The following is an 18,317-nucleotide window of genomic DNA, read 5'->3' on the forward strand; positions in this document are numbered from 1 at the left end:
TAAAGCATCCCAGGACTAGTGGCATGGCTCAGTGGGTGAAGGCACTCATCTTGAAAGCCTGATGACCTAAGTTCAATCCCCAAGACCCACATAAAGGTGAAAGAAGAGAACTGACTCCAAGAAGCCGCCCTCTGACCTCAACACAAAAATAAATATTTTGAAGCATTACAAACTGAAATTCATTATTTCCAACTGACTTCTCAAGACTCAATGCCCTTACTGTCTCTGTTTTGGTCAATAATTTCCCCATTAACCAAGAATGAAATCTCTCTTTTGATTTTCCTTTCTTCTGGTTACTAACAGCTGCTACAGCACTCCTTGGAACAGATCCTAACGGCTGCTCATTCTTTTTTAACATTTTTCTTTCCAGGCTTGTCTGAGACTCACTATGTAGCCCAGGTGTGAGTCTCCTGCCTCGGCCTCTCAATAAGCTGTTATGTCCAGCTCTTCTTGGCTGTTATCACCAGCTTGTACCACAGCTGGTATTTACCTTTCTCAGATCCCCAATCACGAAGTCACCACCCACATCCCTACTAAATTCATTAATTTTAGGTGTTACTTTAAAACTTTACTTAAGGAGCTGTGGAATTATCTTCCCTTGCAATGGGTCTAGTCAAGACCTGGGCACATTTTGAAAAATTGGTTTATCTGCCTTTTATTACTAAGCAGTTACTAGAATTTATATCTATTTCAAATATAAGCCCTTTATCAGCTCTTTTATAGACATCTTCCTCCAACCTGTGGCTTTAGGAGAGGCTCTGCATCAATGAAACATGATCTAACCATGCTTCTCTGCCTGTCTGTGTCATGGTTACTACATCCATGACTAAGAAATCAGTATCAATTCCAAAATCATACTTGAATTTTTGTTGTTCTGTGGCAAATGGCCAGAGAATCCTTCTGTCCAGTCACTCAAAGGAAAAAGAAAACTGAACAGAATGGACCCAGGATGTTCTAACTGAAGCATACTTTTACAAAATGCCAGTGGAGGTCCAGGAAATGTCTCTGTACACAGGTAACAAATAAGAGTCCACTGGACTAGAGCTGGACTAGAGCAGCTTCTTCTGCCTCCTCCCCTGTGCTCCAGTCATTTCTGTAAGAAGAAGAGCACAGCGGGGATAAGGCCTAAGAGACCAGACTGAGGAACGAGGGCTGCAGAGTTAGCCTGACCAATCTGTGGTGAGACCTTGTGACCTGCCCTTCACTGTGCACAAACACTCATTAGGATGGGCCCCAGAGCTCAAGGAGAAGCTAATAAGCTTCTAGATGGAACCATCAAGAATGCCTTTGCAGACGGGCAGTGGTTGCACAGGCCTTTAATCCCAGCACTCGGGAGGCAGAGACAGGACAGCCTGGTCTACAAAGCAAGTTCCAGGACAGCTAGGGCTGTTGCGTAGAGAAACTCTATCTTAAAAACAAAACAACAACAAAAAGAATGCCTTTGCAACTTGCGGGCTAGTGACAGTGCTTTAGGGTAAGAAAAACAATACCCATAAGAGAAAAAAAAATGATAAACTTGGCTTCCCCAAAATCAGAACTTCTAAGGGCTGAAGAGATGACTAAGCGGTTAACAGCACATGCTGCTCTTCCAGAGTTCAGTTCCCAGCATCATGCTAATTGCCTCTAACCCTAACTTTAAGAGGTCTGACACCCTTTGACCTCCTCAGGAACCCACCACATGAGGCACACCCAAACACACAAATAAAAATAAAATCAACAAAAAAGAATCACCTGTAAGATGGCTCAGTGGAGAAAGGCACCTGCTGCCAAGCCTGACATCCCGAGTTCAATTCCTGAGACCCACCTGGAGAAGGAAGAACTGACTCCCACAAGCTGTCCTCCGACCTTCACATGTGCACAATGGCATGTGGAAACACACCCCCTGCCCCATAAATATATTGATTCATAAATAAATAAATGAAACTTCTGCTCAGAGCTGGGGATGCAGACCAGAGGCAGCACACTTGACTGACATGTGCAAACTCTGGGTTCATTCTCTGGCGTTCCCAAAGCAAACAAAAACCCTCTGCTCACGCTACAAACAGGAAGACAGTGTCTACAAAACATATTTGAGAAAGGACTTCTATCCAAAAAGACGAACTCCCTTTAGGAGTTTAGTGCAAAGGCAAATAACCCAATTTTTAAAAACAAGCAAGAGGCTTGAGTAGGCACGTCACAAAGGAATGCACACAAACAGCCAATAGCACACGAGTGGGTGTTCAATATCTTTAGTCATCATGGAAATGCAAATCAAAATCACAATGAGATGCTACTACACACCCACCAGAAGAGCTAAAATTAAACAGAATGACAACATCAGCATCAGCGCAGATGCACAGCAAGCAGGGCCCTCAAACACTGGTGTGAACACAGAAAATGTGACCACTTTGGAAAAGGCCTGGCAATTTCTCCTATACCAAAACATACCCTGCCCACAGAACTCACCAAGTCTACTCTCAGGTATTTACAGTTAAGTATAAAGACCCTTGTGGAGTGCTATTCAGAGTGGCTTTAACAACAGCCTTGACAGGATCAGATCAAGTGTCTATCAAAAAAGAGTGAGCCACATTTAATCCCAGCATTCAGGAGGCAGAGTCAGGGGGATCTCTGTAAGTTAGAGGCCAGACTGGTCAACAGAATGAGTTCTAGGATAGTCCTGTCTTGAAAACAAAACAAAACAAAAAACAAACAAAAAAAAGCAAACCACTGCATTTCACAGTTTAAAATTTAAATTACTCTAGTTGATTTTAAATATCTAGTTGATAAATTTAAATATCTAGTTTTAAATTTAAAATACTCTAGTTGAAAATATGTGTATGTTCTAAAGTGAATGATGTTTCAAGATTACTTTCAAATGAATCAATGAGCAGATGGAGACATGGGTAGAGGGACATATCTCTGATCAAGCACACACAGTAAAATATCTATTGCAAAGCTTACGGGTGGGGTATTCATTGCACAAGTCTTTCACCTTTATAGTCGGAAGTTTCTTTCAAAGTAAAGTAACAGAGGAGGCCTAGGATGCACTCAGTGGTAAACATCATCTATTTAGCAGGCCCAAGGCCCTGTGTTTGAGCCCCAGGACAGGAGCAAGATTTTTTAAAAGTTTCATTTAAAATACTGGGGACGGCTGGCAGTAGTGTTGCCACCCCTTTAACCACAGCACTCTGGAGCCAGAGGCAGGCGGATCTCTGTGAATTCGAGGCCAGCCTGATCTACAGAATGAGTTCTAGGATAGCCAGGGCTACACAGAGAAACTGTCTAGAAAAATAAAAAATAGCGGGGAGGAGAGAAGATATAGTTCCATTAACTGAGTGCTCGCACAAAGTCTGAGGTTCCATCCTCAGCAACACATAAAAAAGGCATGACAGGGGGCTGGAGAGATGGCTCAGGGGTGAAGAGCACTGACTGCTCTTCCAAAGGTTCTGAGTTCAATTCCCAGCAACCACATGGTGGCTCACAACCATCTGTAATGGGGTGTGGTGCCCTCTGCTGGCCTGCAGACATACACACAGACAGAATACTGTATACATAATAAATAAATAAATATTAGGGAAAAAAAAGGCATGACAGGATAGCCACTCAGAGGATCAGAAGTACATGAGACTATCCCCCAGGCCCCAAAACAAACAAACAAAACAGCACAACAAAAATAGGTTTGGTGATGCCTGACTATAATCCTAGCAATGGGGAGGCTGAGGCAGGAGGATTGCTATGAATTAGAGGTCAGAGTGGGCTGCTCAGTGACTTTCTTTCTTTCTTTCTCTCTTCCTTCCTTCCTTCCTTCCTTCCTTCCTTCCTTCCTTCCTTCCTTTCTTTCTTTTTTTGTTAAGACAGGGTCTCATTATATAGCCTTGGCTGGCTTGGAACTTGCCATGTAGACCAGGCTGGCTTCAAATATACAGAAATCTGCCTCTGCTCTGCCCTCTGCCTCTGCTTCCTGGGTACTAGGATTAAAGGTGTAAACTACCATGCCCATCTACACAGTGAATTTCAAGTCAGCCTGGACCATAGAGTAAGACCTTGTCCCAAACAATAACAAAATAAAATTTAAAATCAATTAAAAAAAAAAGGGTCTAGTGGCACAGGCCTCTAATCTCAGCTACTTAAGATGGCCAAATCAGGAAGATCAAAGTTCAAAGCCAAAGCCAGCTTGAGCAACTTAAGGAAACCTTTCTCAAAAAAAAAAAAAAAAAAAAGAAAAGAAAGAAAGAAAGAAAGAAAGAAAGTAAGCAAGCCCTGGAATACAGCTCAAAGGAAATGTTCTGGTCTAGCATGTGTAAAACTGTAGATTTGATCCATAAAACCCACTAAAATAAAATGAAACACTGGGGGAAATTAAGGGTCATGGCATTTGCCCTGTCACCCCTTGCCTTAGATTGCCCTAGCCCAAGCTTCAGCAAGTTGGCTGCCTGTCACGCCTGTCTCCAGTAAAGAAAATGGGCCACAAGCCAAAGGTACAAATGAACATGCCTTCAAAAATCAAGGCTGAGAATACAGGATCTTCTTAGATGGCACAGGGCATTTTCATGTACAGACATGGGCTGTTTTTATCCTAGTGATTTGAGAAGTGTACAAGAGGCAAGGATGTGTAAATGAGTGTAGACAAGACAGGCACACTGGAAACTGGTAGCTACATAGAACTGTGGGAACTTAGAACTGAAGTCTGAATTAGGTTAGTTCAAGCAACAATAAACAAGGACAGAGAAACCAGAGGCTAAGGAAGGAGGATCACAATGAGTCCAAGGCCAGACTTGCCTACACAGCAAAGAATTTATCTCATGAGAATCAGGGAGGATAAAAAGAAAGAAACAAAACAAAATGCTTTATCCAATTTGAATGACATAACCCTGAATAAGGAATTCTCCCCAAATAAAACTGAGCTCATTCCGGCAAGTAACTGATGAGGAGTCGTGACAATCTGTGAAATAAGTCACACAGCCATCAGACCTGACCCATCAGCACTCCCAGGCAAGATGGGCTTTTCCCCTCCCAGAAGAGCTGCTGTGCCTCTGACATCAGACAGGGAAGGGTGGCTCATCCCTTATGGCTACAGATGCCTGTGGACTCAGAGAGGAAGTGATGGGAGGCTCCCACTCCAAACCCAGGCCTCACCTCACCCTGTTCAGAGTACCTTTAAGATGAGACTTTTCCTCTAGCTCTGGGTGAGAACAAGGGGACCTGACCTGAACCTAGGATAAAAAACAGTCTGCTCTTTCCACCACCTGACTTTCAGGAAAGCCAGAGGCCCAGCTGAACACCAGGGACACTGCCTCCTTAGATCCTATTTAAGACACAGAGCAAGCGATAAGAAGACTTTCCTTGGTGGGCTCAGAAGCGTATGTTTTAACCCCTTTAGTGACAACAGTGCTTGGTCCAGCGCGGTCACTCATTCTCATGCCACCATGGGCTTTGTTCTCCAATGCTGAGGTGTTACCTGTGTGGCCCACTGGGTTTGCATGTGCCAAGCCCCAAGCAAGGCGTCGTAGAGGCCACTGAGCTGCCGGTCCAGCGGAAGGTCACTCTGGCACAGCTCTTGCCAGGTTGCTAAAAGCTGTACCTGCAGAAGCAGAGCAAAGGGGGTATCTTACTAGGTAACCCAAAACATGCTGGGAAACTGCCCCATGCCACTACAGAACTTAGTGAGCACACAAATACCCACTGAGATTTATCCACTTGAGAAAAGGCAGAAAACCAACAGCTTAGACACAGGCTCCTGTTCCAAGCTTTATCTACTGCCCGAGCTCGTCAACCCCCAAGCAACACTGTCTCCTCTGGCCTCACCCCAGAGCACATCACTGCACTCGTCTAAAGCACTCCTGGAAGAGCTCTTAGGGTGGCCATACTGTGCGCTGATGATTCATGCCCTCCACCATACTTTTTATTTTTATGGTCCAATCCCCTCCCTCCCTGAGACAGGGTTTCTTTATATAGCCTTGGCTGTCTTAGAACTCACTCTGTAGACCAGGCAGGCCTCATACTCACAGAGATCTACCTGCCTCTGCCTCCCAAGTGCTGAGATTAAAGGTGTGCACCACCACCATACATTTTAAACACACACAAGGGCTAACGAGATGACTCCCAGTATAAAGACATTCTCATGCAAACCTGGTGACCTGAGTTCAATCCCTGAAACCCATATAAAGGTAGAAGGAAAGCAGACTCCATAATGCTGTCCTCTTACCCAAACGTACACCATGGCATGCTTGTGCCGGCACACATGCATTGCACACACGATAACAATAAGGAAAACTAAAACAAACATCAAAAAAACATGAGTACTGTGCTTGAAGGGATTCAGGCTAGCCCAGGAAGCTGCAGGTTGATAGCCTAGCCCTTGAAACCATAAAATTCTTATGACTTCCTAAAAGCATAATGAAGCATGAGACATGAATCTTCTTTAAAAAACAAAAATAGGAACAAATTAAAACAATGTTTTAAGTCTGTAAATGAATCCAGGCTGAAAACCCACTGATTTGTTTCAAGTGACAAAGGCATCCACTGAGTGGATCAAGAGCACCCTCTGCTGGCTTTAAGTAAAAGAAAAAAGACCAAAAGGCAAGGAGTGTCAGACTTTGCCTTAGCCAGTAGTGGAAGAGGCCTCCACAGTCACATCACTCACAGTGCTTACCTTGTGACATTTGTAGTAGTATGCAAGGAGCTGGGGCACCCGGTCAATTTCAGTAAACACCTTCACAAATACTTTGGACTGATCTAAAGAACACAAAATGAGTATAAAGTGTTACCAGGTTTCCCAAGGCAGCCAAGGCATGCAACACACTCTGGTAAATTCAGATAGATGTTAACTAGATTCAAAAGTTTCTACTGAGATAATTGCTTTAATTCAAATATGAGAATCATAAGCATAATAAATAATGGCAGAACATGAGACTCAGTTACCACACACTGCAAGTCTAAGCATATTAAAATAATGCATCAAGCACCATTAATATAGCTATGATTCGCTGGGCATGGTGGCACATGCCTGGAATCCTAACACTCAGGATGCTGAAACAGGAGGATGTCAGCCTGGACTACATACCAAGTCCCTGTTTTCAAACGGAACACACACAGGAACTGGAGAGATGGTTTAGCGGGTAAGAGTTCTCTTTCAAAGAACTTGAGTTTGATTCTTAGAACCTACAAGGCACTTTGCAACCACCTGTAACTCCAGTTCTAAAGGGTGCAATGCCCTCTTCTGGCCTCTATGGGCACTGGCACACATGGTACCCAGAGCAGGCAAAGGCCCATGCACGTAAAATAATAAAGCCGTTTTATTGTAAAGAGCAAAGGGAGCAGTGCAATAACGAGTGAGTGTGACTGCTGGCTAAAACAGATGAGCACAAGGCTCGTGCCAAAGCTGGAGCCTAAAACCTAGGGAGGTTCTGAGCCTCAGTAGTCAGAGATACACCCACTTCCCTTACCTAGTCCTGGCCCTGCACCAGATCATGGACTGTCACTGACAAGTATATAATAACCCATCTCATCCATCAGCCTCATTTTGAAGGTGAGAAACTGCACCTCCAGCTCGAGGTAGTGGTTGGACAGGAAACCATGGTGAGCAACATGCAGCGCTGACTTTCAATTGCTCTGATTCACACAAACAGCCACTTCATCTGACTCTATTAGTGATTATATGGACTAAAAAACCACGAGCAAACAGCCTTCTGTCAGATGCCAAGAACAAATCGCACTCCCAGTACCTCGGGGCCTTGGTGCTTGCTATAATCGAGGGTGGTCTCCTAATCAGTCAACCTAAATTAGGCTCCCCTGCTAGCCCTGTCACAACTCCCTGTCACAGAACAAATCACACTGCACTTACTGCGTCAAGCTCTTTAGATAAGTGCTTGTTCTCTTTCCCATGCACAGACAGAGAAGCTACATGAGCGCTGTGGCATCCCTTGTCTTGTTTCAGTTTCTGGCTACACTGGCACAAAACACAGTTGCTGGAAGTACACCGAATTGTACTAAAAGGATTACTGAAGTAACACCAGGGATGGTGGTAGAGGCAGGAGGACTGAGAATTCAAGGCCACTCAGGGTTGCATAGTGATACAGTAAGACTCTACCGCACAATAAACCACAAGAGGGATAAACTAAATTAGCTAACAGAAGAAAGATGAGATAAGTAAAGAAACAGGAAATGAAAAAGGAGATCAATGAAGCCAGATCTGAACAAAGCAGCAAACTGAAAAAAAAATCTACCTAGATCCACTTAGTAAAAAGAAAGAAAGAAAGGAAAGAAGGGAGGGAGGGAGGGAGGGAAGAAGAAAAGAAGGAAGGAAGGAAGGAAGAAAAGAAGGAAGGAAGGAAGGAAGGAAGGAAGGAAGGAAGGAAGGAAGGAAGGAAGGGTGTTTAAAAAAGAATGCTTAAAAGCAGACAATAAGAAATGAAAAACAAAAAAATAAAAGAATAACAGAAAAGTACTTTGGATGATTATAAGACAACACATCAGGGACTGGAGAGATGGCTCAGTGGTTAAGAACACTGACTGCTCTTCAAGAGGACCCAAGTTCAATTCCCCATGCCAACATGGCACCTAACAATTGTCTGTAACTCCAAGATCTGACACCCTCACAGACATATATGCAAGCAAAACACCAACGCACATAAAATAAAAATAAATTATTAACAAGATAAAACATCAGATATCCTTGAAAATGATAAATTCCTCAAAAACACAAACTACCAACTACCAAGACTGAATCTCAAATCTAAGCTGGACACATTAGCATACACTTATAATTCCAATACTCAGGCAGAGGCTCCGAGTATGAGATCACCCTTGTCTACACAGAAAGTTTCTGGCCAGACAGGGTTATATAGCAAGACCCTGTTTCAAACAGAAAAGGATGAAGGAAGGGGCTTGGTCCTAAGCACCACATAAACCACGTGTAGTAGTGCACACTTGAAGTCACAGCACTCCACACACCTTTAACCCCAGCACTCGGGGAGACAGACAGGTGGATCTGTGTGCTTGAGGCCAGCCTGGTCTACAAAATGAGTTCCAGGACAGGCTCCAAAGCTACAGAGAAACTATGTAGAAGGAAGGAGGGAGAGAGGGAGGGAGGGAAAGAGAGAGGGAGGAAGGAAGGGAGGGAGGAAGGGAGGGAGGAAGGAAGGAAGGAAGGAAGGAAGGAAGGAAGGAAGGAAGGAAGGAAGGACGGACATTAAAAGGATCATACCCCATTACTAGTGGGGTTTATCCTTGAGAGCAAAGATGGTTAACACATAGAGTCAATCAATGTAAAGGTATTTAATCTCAGCACTTGGGAGGCAGAGGCAGTCAAAGCTCTGTGGGTTCAAGGCCAGCCTATTCTACATAATGAGTTTCAAGGCAGTCAGGGCTATATAGTAAGATCCTGTCTCAAAAAAAAAGGAAAAAAAATAATTAAGAATTAATGGAAACTTGATTGGGGGAGGGGGAGGGAAATGGGAGGAGGTGGTGGGGAAGAGACAGAAATCTTTAATAAATAAATAAACGGGAAGAAAAAAAAGAATTAATGGAATGGAATGAATGCAGGGTGCAGGGTACTACATTAACAAACAAGGGGAGATAATGATTATCTCAACTATGAATAAAAGTATTTTTTAAGAAATACTTTATTTTTATTTATGCATGTCTGTGAACATGTATGTCCATGTAGGCCAAAAGAGAGCAACAGATCCCTTAGAGCTAGAGCTGCAGTTCCCTTGAGTGGCCTGAAAAGGATTCTGGGAACTGAATTCCTGTACTCTGTAAAACAGCAAGCTCTCTTAACCTCAAGCCTCAAAATACAACACTCTCTCAAGATAAAAATACTCAGTTATCTAGGAATAGAAGGAAACTGCCTTACCATATTGAAAGACACAGCTAACGCAATACTCGGTTATCTAGGAATAGAAGGAAACTGCCTTACCGTAGTAAAAGACACAGCTAACACAATACTCAGATGGAAAGAAGCAAGGGGACTGGAGAGATGACTTAGCAGTTAAAAATATTTTTTGCTCTTCGTAAAGGACTGGCTGGGGTTTGGATCCTAGCACCTACACGGTGGCCACAACCATCTATGATTGCAGTTCCAGGGGATTCAATGCCCTCTTCCTGCCTCTGTGGGCATCAAGCACATGATGCACATAGATACATGCAAATGAAACACTCGTGCACATAAAATAAAATAAAATAAAAATTTTAAGTCTACAATCTCTAGTTATATCCAACATGATCCTGAAAGTCCTTATCAGAAAAGCTAGGCAAGAAAAATGAGACATTCAGATGGGAAAAGCAGTACAATAACCTGTACAGACATGTTCCTATATGTAAAAACCCCACAGATTACACAGATACACACACACATACACACACACATACACACACACACGGAGAGAAAGAGAGAGAGACAGACACATACAAATCCTACTAAAACTAAAAAATTAAGCAATTTATTTTGGTTTGGTTTTTTTGGTAGTGCTAGGCACAAAGCCCAAGGCATTGTATACACTAGGTATATACCATGACTTACACCCAAGTGTGGAACCCCAAATTTGATGTGACTTCAACACTAGACTAAGGGAGACCCAGCTTTCTGGGGCTCTTGACTGTGGAAATGAGCAGGAAGACAGCACTGTCACTGAAGCGGGAAAGGCTGAGCTGGTTTGCACTCACTGAGCACTCAGCTGCCACAGAGATGCTCTGCAGTCCAGGTTTACACCTCTTGTTCCAGCTTAATTACTCAAAGCACTGTCCCAGACACAGAGAAGTAGTCCAGTGGTAGAGTGCCTGCCGGCACACACAAGGCCCTGGGTTCAATCCCCATGAATTCAGAGGCATGGGGAGGGCAACCTGCAGGGTGAAAGGGAAAACTGGAGCAGAAAACCAACCAATCACTGAGCACCCTGACTCTGAGCCCAGAGCCAGTGAAAGAAACACCCTGGATCTGAGACCTGAGCCAGGGAAAGAAACATCTCTTTATCCCTGAACCCAGGAACAAAGAAACATGCCCTGACTCTGAAACCAGTGCCAAAGAAACACACTTTGTCCCTAGAATCAGAGCCAGTGAAAGAAATATGCCCTGGTCCTAAGACGAGAGTCAAAAGGCCAATGAAAGTAACACAGTCTGGCCATGAAATCAGAGCCATTTCTTCCCCTGACCAACTAAACTAGCCAATCCCTGAGCAGGGATAAACTAACCAATCCCTCTTCTCCCTGGGAAAACTCCGCCCCTAAAAAAGCCCTATATAAACCTCTCTGCCTGTTCAGTTAGAGGCTCCCATTTATCCCTCCCTGGCAGAGGCAGCCACTCTCCTGAACTCCTCCTTCCCAAATAAATCTCTTTCTCAAGAGTCTTGGGTGACGATTTTCATTCACCTACACAGAATAGAAGAACCTGGCTGGGACGTCCCTTAGGGGACTGAGCTGAAAATCCTTGCTGGGATGCTCCCTAAGGGGGACTGAGCAAGACGGAGCAGAAATAGTAACTTTTCACCAGAGCCAGAGGAAATTGCCACATTTCTGCAGGGGCTTTCCCCTTTAGCAGAGTGTTAGCAAAGAAGTAACATCGTGGGTCCAAGAAGAAGCAGATAGCTCCGTTGGGACATTCCCTTAAGGAAATAGAGCAGAGTTCAGCGGTCCTCCAAGAGGAGGGGAGGATTGCTATATCCTGCGGGGAGACCATCCCCCACTGCACCCCAGCTTCAGGTAGCTTGGCTTCCTGATAGTCAGGACACTTCCAGGGCTGAGCTGTTCTATTACAGCTCCAGCCTCCAGAGCTGTCCTATCGTGGCTCTAAGTATAGCCGGGCTCAGGATGTCTCTGCAACTCCACAGCCGCAACACATTCCTCTACACAACCTCTCTCTTGGGAGCGAACACAAGAAAGCCTGCCATTTGCAACTACACAGAAGAACCTGGAAAGCACCATGCCAGGGTGAGAGAGAGACATCAAGTATGACCACATTTATACATGGAACCTCAAAAGCTGAGCTAAGAGAAACAAAGGAAAATGGGAGCCACCAGGAGGAAAGATGGGAAATAAGAAACATCGGTCAAAGGGCGCCAACTCTCAGTTATGAGTAGTAGTGTAGTGATTACAGCTAATAATAAATTATTACAGACTTGAAATTTGCCCAGAGTAGATCATTATTATTCTTATTACAAAAAGAAAGGGACACTGGCCAGGTGGTGGTGGCACATGCCTTTAATTCCAGCACTCAGGAAGCAGACACAGGTGGATCTCTGTGAATTCAAGGCCAGCCTGGTCAACAGAGCAAGTTCCAGGACAGTCAGTCATGGCTACATAGAAAGACCCTGTCTCAAAAAAAAAAAAAGAAAAGAAAGGAAAAGAAAGAAAGGGACAACGTGTGTGATGGATGTGCTCCCTTGATTACTGATTACTATAATTATAGTATGTATCCAATTAGCATGTTATACACTTTAAGTACACACAAATTCCTTTTAAGAGCTGGAAAAGTTTTCTTTTGCTCTCAATAATGCCCCTGTTTAATAAAATAAAATTATATAGTCATATTGAATTAGACTGAAAACTTATGACACTTATTCATGTGACAATGGTTCATATGTGCACACATCTATATGTTCGTATTTATAATTGTGTAGCTTATTAATTTTCAAAGAAAAAAATGCTGAAAGCTGATGTCAGTATGCCCACATGACCTAAAACAAACTGAAGAATTGGAGCTCTTAAACCACCCTAAATTCGACATTAGAAAAGTACCATTGCCGGGCAGTGGTGGCGCACACCTTTAATCCCAGCACTCAAAAGGCAGAGACAGGTGGATGTCTGTGAGTTCGAGGCCAGCCTGGTCTACAGAGTGAGTTTCAGGCAGGCTCCAAAACTACAGAAAAACTCTGTCTCAAAAAACCAAAAAAAGAAAAAGAAAGAAAAAAAGGAAAAGCATCATCATTAAGTAACTAATGCTGCATCTCTGAAGCCAAGAGGAGAAGGTGTTTTCAGAACAGGAGACAGCATGCAAAACAACACCGCAATCAACCATGTATGGTTCAAAGATAAAAAATGCAGGCTGATGCCAGGCTTTCAAGTTAGCCGACAAAATATCTCCTGAGAACTTCTATAGATTAAGTTCAGGAGGACAGGGACCTCAGAAGAGAAGGGCTCACATGACACATGAGCAGTAGCAGCAAACACAGACCAGAACAGCTGTGAAGATCAGAAATCAGCATCAGCTCCCTGTGTGGTGCACACACCTTTAGTCTCAGCACTCGGGAAGCAGAGGCAGTTAGATCACCATTAGTTGGAGGTCAGCCTGGTCTACGTAACAAGTTCCAGTATAGCCATGCCTCAAGGAAAAAAGAAAGAAAGGAAGGAAGGAAGGAAGGAAGGAAGGAAGGAAGGAAGGAAGGAAGGAAGGAAGGAAGGAAGGGAGGGAGGGAACAGCTTCACTATTGCCACTTTTTTTGTTTTGTTTCTCAAGACAGGGTTTCTCTGCGTTAACTGCCATGGCTGTTCTGGAACTCACTCTGTAGACCAGGCTGGCCTTGAAAACACAGAGATCTGCCTGCCTCTGCCTCCCAAGAGCTGGGATTAAAGATGTCCACCACCACTGCCCGGTATTACTGCCACTTTTTGAATGGCTGATATTGTTGTGGATGAAGGATGCAGGAGTGAAGTCTGCTGATGTCTGCAATTTACTCTGAAAAGAGTCAGATATGGGCTCCAAGTACAGTTTAGAGTTAAAGTGGATGCTTAGCAAGACAAAGCCCTGGTTCTCACCAAAACACCAGGACTCCCCACCCAAAAGACAGTCAGTGGCAGAGCTGCCAAATAACAACAACAATAAAACAAAAGAAGCCGTGAGATGGAGCAACAACAGACCTGTGATGAAGCAAATGTAAGGCTGGCAAGGAGCTGAGAGGCAGAGTTCTTACAAGGCCTAGGTTCCACCCACAGCGTGGGGAGGTGGTGCAGGAAAATGACCACGCTGAGATCTGAGGTTATCTCCACAGTACCTGTTTTGACTATGAAGTTATATTTTTCTACAATCTACATAATTCAATCAACACAAAGTTATTTAAAGACTTTTTTTTCTTTTTTTTGTTTTTGGTTTTTTTGTTTTTTGAGACAGGGTTTTTCTCTGTAGTCCTGGCTGTCCTGGTCTTGCTTTATAGACGAGGCTGGCTCTGAACTCACAGAGACCTACCTACCTGTCTCTGCTGGGATGAAAGTCATGAGCCAGCACCGACTGACAACCAAGTTTTATTTTTAGGTACAAAGGTACCCACCGTTGAAACTTGCCACACTCACCTACAGACTGTGAGGTGAACGCTGCCACGATCTGGGGGCTGGCCAGGGCCTCCAGCCTGTTCTTCAGAGCCTCCAGGTGCACACACTTTTCTGAGTAGTCTGGAGTATCCACAAGCATCACCAAGCTGTTCTGCATCCCAGTCAGCTTTGCAGAAATTACAGCTACGTCCTATAAAAAGACCAAACAGAAGATGCTCATCTTGAAAGATTCCCACTACTGCTGATGGAGGCTATTCGTTCATTCCTGGCTTCCCGGACCTGAAATAATCACACAGAAGCAATATTATTTAAAACACTGCTTGGACAATCACTTAAGCATATTGCTAGCTAACTTTTATATCTTAAATTAACCCATTTCTATTATTTTATATTTTACCACAGGCTCATGGTTTACTGGCAAGATTCCACCTGGCGGCTACACAGCTTTTTCCTGACTCTGCCTTTTTTCCTCCTCTATCTGCTTGGAATTCTCACCTTGCCTTAGTCTGCTAAGCCACTGGCCTAAAAGTTTTATTCATTAACCAATAAAAGCAACACATATACAGAAGGACTTCCCACACCACACTACTGCAACTGAAATTAGATAAAACACATTAGAAGGCAACTCTTTGGGGCTGGAAAGATGGTTCAGCAGGTAAAGGTGCTTGCCACCTCTTCCTGAGTTCCCATCGCTCTCCCAGGGTCCACATGATGGAAGGAAAGGACTGACTCTCACAAATTGTCACCTGACCACCACATGTATACCATGGCACAAGTGCTTGTGCATACACACATACACACAAAAGTTAATAAAAAAATTTTTTTTCAGGGGCTGGAGAGAGGGCTCAGCAGTTAAGAGCACTGGCTGCCCTTCCCAAATGGAGACAGAGAAGGAGTGGATGGAGGGGAGGGTAGAAGGAATGTGGGGCCTGGGAATGGGAGGAGAAGAGAGAAGGAAAACTGTGGTCAGTATGTAAAATAAATAAAAAAGGAAATTAAAAAGGGCACTGGCTGCTCTTCCAGAGGTCCAGAGTTCTATTCCCAACAACTACATGGTAGCTCACAACCATCTACAGTGGAATCTGATGCCCTCTTCTGGCACAGAGTCATACATGCAGATAGAGTACTCATACATAAAATAAATAAATAAATCTTGAAAATTCAGTTAAGTTAATAATTTATAAAAATAAAAAGGCACATAAAAACTATGTTTAATGTTATCAGTACCAAAATGAATACAAATTAAAGGAAGTATCATTTTCTTTTTTTAAAAAAAGATTTATTTATTTATTTATTTTTTGTGTGGTTTTTCGAGACAGGGTTTCTCTGTGGCTTTGGAGCCTGTCCTGGAACTAGCTCTTGTAGACCAGGCTGGTCTCGAACTCACAGAGATCCGCCTGCCTCTGCCTCCCGAGTGCTGGGATTAAAGGCGTGCGCCACCACCGCCCGGCTATTTATTTATTATATATACAATATTCCTTTCATGTATGCTTGCATGCCAGAAGAGGGCACCAGATCTCATTATAGATGGCTGTGAGCCACCATGCGGTTGCTGGGAATTGAACTCAGGACCTCTGGAAGAGCAGTCAGTGCTCTTAACCTCTGAGCCATCTCTCCAGCCCAGGAAGTATCATTTTCTTCTAATTGAAAAAGCTTTTGAAAAATTATAATGGTTATTTTTGGTAAGGATGCAAAAAAAATCTGGTATCAGAAACGCATAGTGTCTGGGGCTAAGGAGATGACTCGGTGGTTAGGAGGGCTTGTTGCTCACTAGAGGAGCTGAGCTCAGATCCCAGGCGGCACCCATTCCAGGAGGCTCACAACAGCCTGTAACTCAGCTCCAGGTTTCCAACCCACTCTTCTGACCTCTACACCCACAGTACGTCCACTCAGAGACACACAGAGATATATAAATAAAATTAAAGTATTTTAAAATGTATACTGTCTTACTGGAAGGCAATTTAACAATGGGTTAAGAGTCTTAAAAATACAAGATTGGGGAGATGGTTGGCAGGAGCACTTGCTGTGCAGCCTGCCACGCTGAGTTTGATCCCTGAAACCCATGGTGGAAAGAAAGAACAGATAGCCCTCTGACCTCCATGTATGGGTGCTGTGTAACGGACATACCAGCCCTTCCACACATATCATACACGTGCGTGCACACACACACCACACAAAAGTAAATAAGAAAGTATTTCCAGGACTAGGGATGTGACTGTGTGAAAGTACTTGCCTAGCATGACCTAGAACTTGGTTTCATCGCCAGCACTAACAAAAACAAGAAATCACATCTTCTAACTTGGTATTTTCTTTTCTACAAATTTGTGTTAAAGAAATAATATGAGGGGCTGGAGAGATGGCTCAGAGGTTAAGAGCACTGGCTGCTCTTCCGGAGGTCATGAGTTCAATTCCCAGCAACCACATGGTGGCTCACAACCATCTGTACTGAGATCTGGCGCCCTCCTCTGGCGTGCGGGCATACATCAAGGCAGAATGTTGTATACATAATAAATAAATAAATCTTTAAAAAAAAAAAGAAAGAAATAATATGAGGCTGGGAATGATAGCATACACCTTTAACATTAGAATTCAGGAGACAGAGGCAGGAGGATCTCTGTGAGTTAGAGACCAGCCCGGTCTATATAATGAATTACAGACCAACTAGGATTACACAGTGAGACACTGTGTGGTAGTTTGAATGTAATCGGTCCCCCATAATCTCATAGGGAGTGGCACCATTAGAATGTATGGCTTTGTTGGAGTGGGTATGGCCTTGTAGGAGGATGTGTGCCATTGAGGGGACAGGCTTGAGGTTTCCTATGCTCAGGATACTGTAGCCCAGTGTCTCAGCTGATTTTCTGTTGTATTCAAAATGCAGGACTCTCAGCTATTTCCAGCACCACATCTGCCTGCCTGCTGCCATGCTCTTTGTCATGATAATGGACTGAACCTCTGAAACTGTAAGCAATTAAATATTTTCCTTTATAAGAATTTCCATGGTCATGGTGTCTTTTCACAGCAATAGAAACCCTAACTAAGACAAAATTAAACTAAACTAAAAGTAAAAGAATCTAAGGAATTCTGGTGTGTGGTGGTGCATAAACATAATGCCAGCACTTGGGAAGTAGATGCAGAAGGATTAAGGCTAGTCTAGGCTACATGAGATCTTGTCTGAAAGGAAAAACAAAAAACAAAACCCTGGGACCTGAACAGAGACAGAAAGTTCTCAAAAGAAAGAGGAATGGCTAGAAATATCTCTCTCAAAAATTGGAAATGCAAACCAAACGAACTTTGAGATTTCATCTCACTCCAATCAGAATGACAACAAATGCTAGAGAGGATGTGAGGGAGAGGGACCCTCATTGAACTGCAAACTGCTGTAGCCACTATGGAAATCAGGGTGGAGAATTCTCAGAAAGCTAAAACCAAATCAGCCGCACAACTTAGCTACCCGACATAATGTCCAAAGACTAGATACCCTACTCCATAGATACGTGCTCAGTCAAGTTCACTGTGGCTGTAGTCACAGCAGCAAGGAAAGGGAAACAGCCTGAATGTCCTTCAGTCTATTAGTGCACAATGAAGATGCGGTGTATATACACTACGGAATTCTACTCAGCTGTAAAGAAAATGAAGTCATGAACTTTGCAGGCAAATGGGTGGACCTAGAAAAGTTTGTCATGTGTGAGGCACCCAGACCCAGAAAGACAAATACCGCATGTTCTCTCTTTGAAAGTTCCTAGCACCATATCTTCATATGTGAATACAATCCTGGAGTGAGTGCAGAAACCAGGAAAGTAAAGAGTGACCACTGGGAGTGGGAGGGGATGGAGCAGTAGAGAGGAAAACAGCAGGGCACACGTGATGTGAAGAGGGAAATGGGGAAGGCCGGCTCTAGTTAAGGAGGGGAAGGAAAATAAATACAGAAGGAAAGAGAAAGGTAAAGTAACAGTAAGGATGTCTGAAAAGTCCAACGATCTACCTAAAAGTACCTATAATATACGTAAGTAGGTGGTATATATGTGTGTATGTGCAAAGAGAGAAACATTAAATGAAATTTTCCCATCTGGGCTAACAAT

At 43.6% G+C, this 18,317-nt stretch overlaps 1 protein-coding gene across 1 annotated transcript in view; it reads right to left on the reverse strand.

Moving 5' to 3' along the window:
• The window catches only part of Cog7 (component of oligomeric golgi complex 7), a 64,052-nt gene that overhangs the window by 39,806 nt on the left and 5,929 nt on the right, over positions 1-18,317 (reverse strand). Inside the window, exons 4-6 of the mRNA XM_075972090.1 lie at positions 14,260-14,428; positions 6,632-6,714; positions 5,438-5,560 (exon numbers count right to left, since the gene is read on the reverse strand). Coding sequence (XP_075828205.1) covers positions 5,438-5,560; positions 6,632-6,714; positions 14,260-14,428 — 375 coding nt within the window. The remainder of the gene's footprint in view (positions 1-5,437; positions 5,561-6,631; positions 6,715-14,259; positions 14,429-18,317) is intronic.

Source organism: Microtus pennsylvanicus, chromosome 5 (assembly GCF_037038515.1).
Source record: "Microtus pennsylvanicus isolate mMicPen1 chromosome 5, mMicPen1.hap1, whole genome shotgun sequence".
In the NCBI taxonomy this organism is placed as follows: domain Eukaryota; kingdom Metazoa; phylum Chordata; class Mammalia; order Rodentia; family Cricetidae; genus Microtus; species Microtus pennsylvanicus.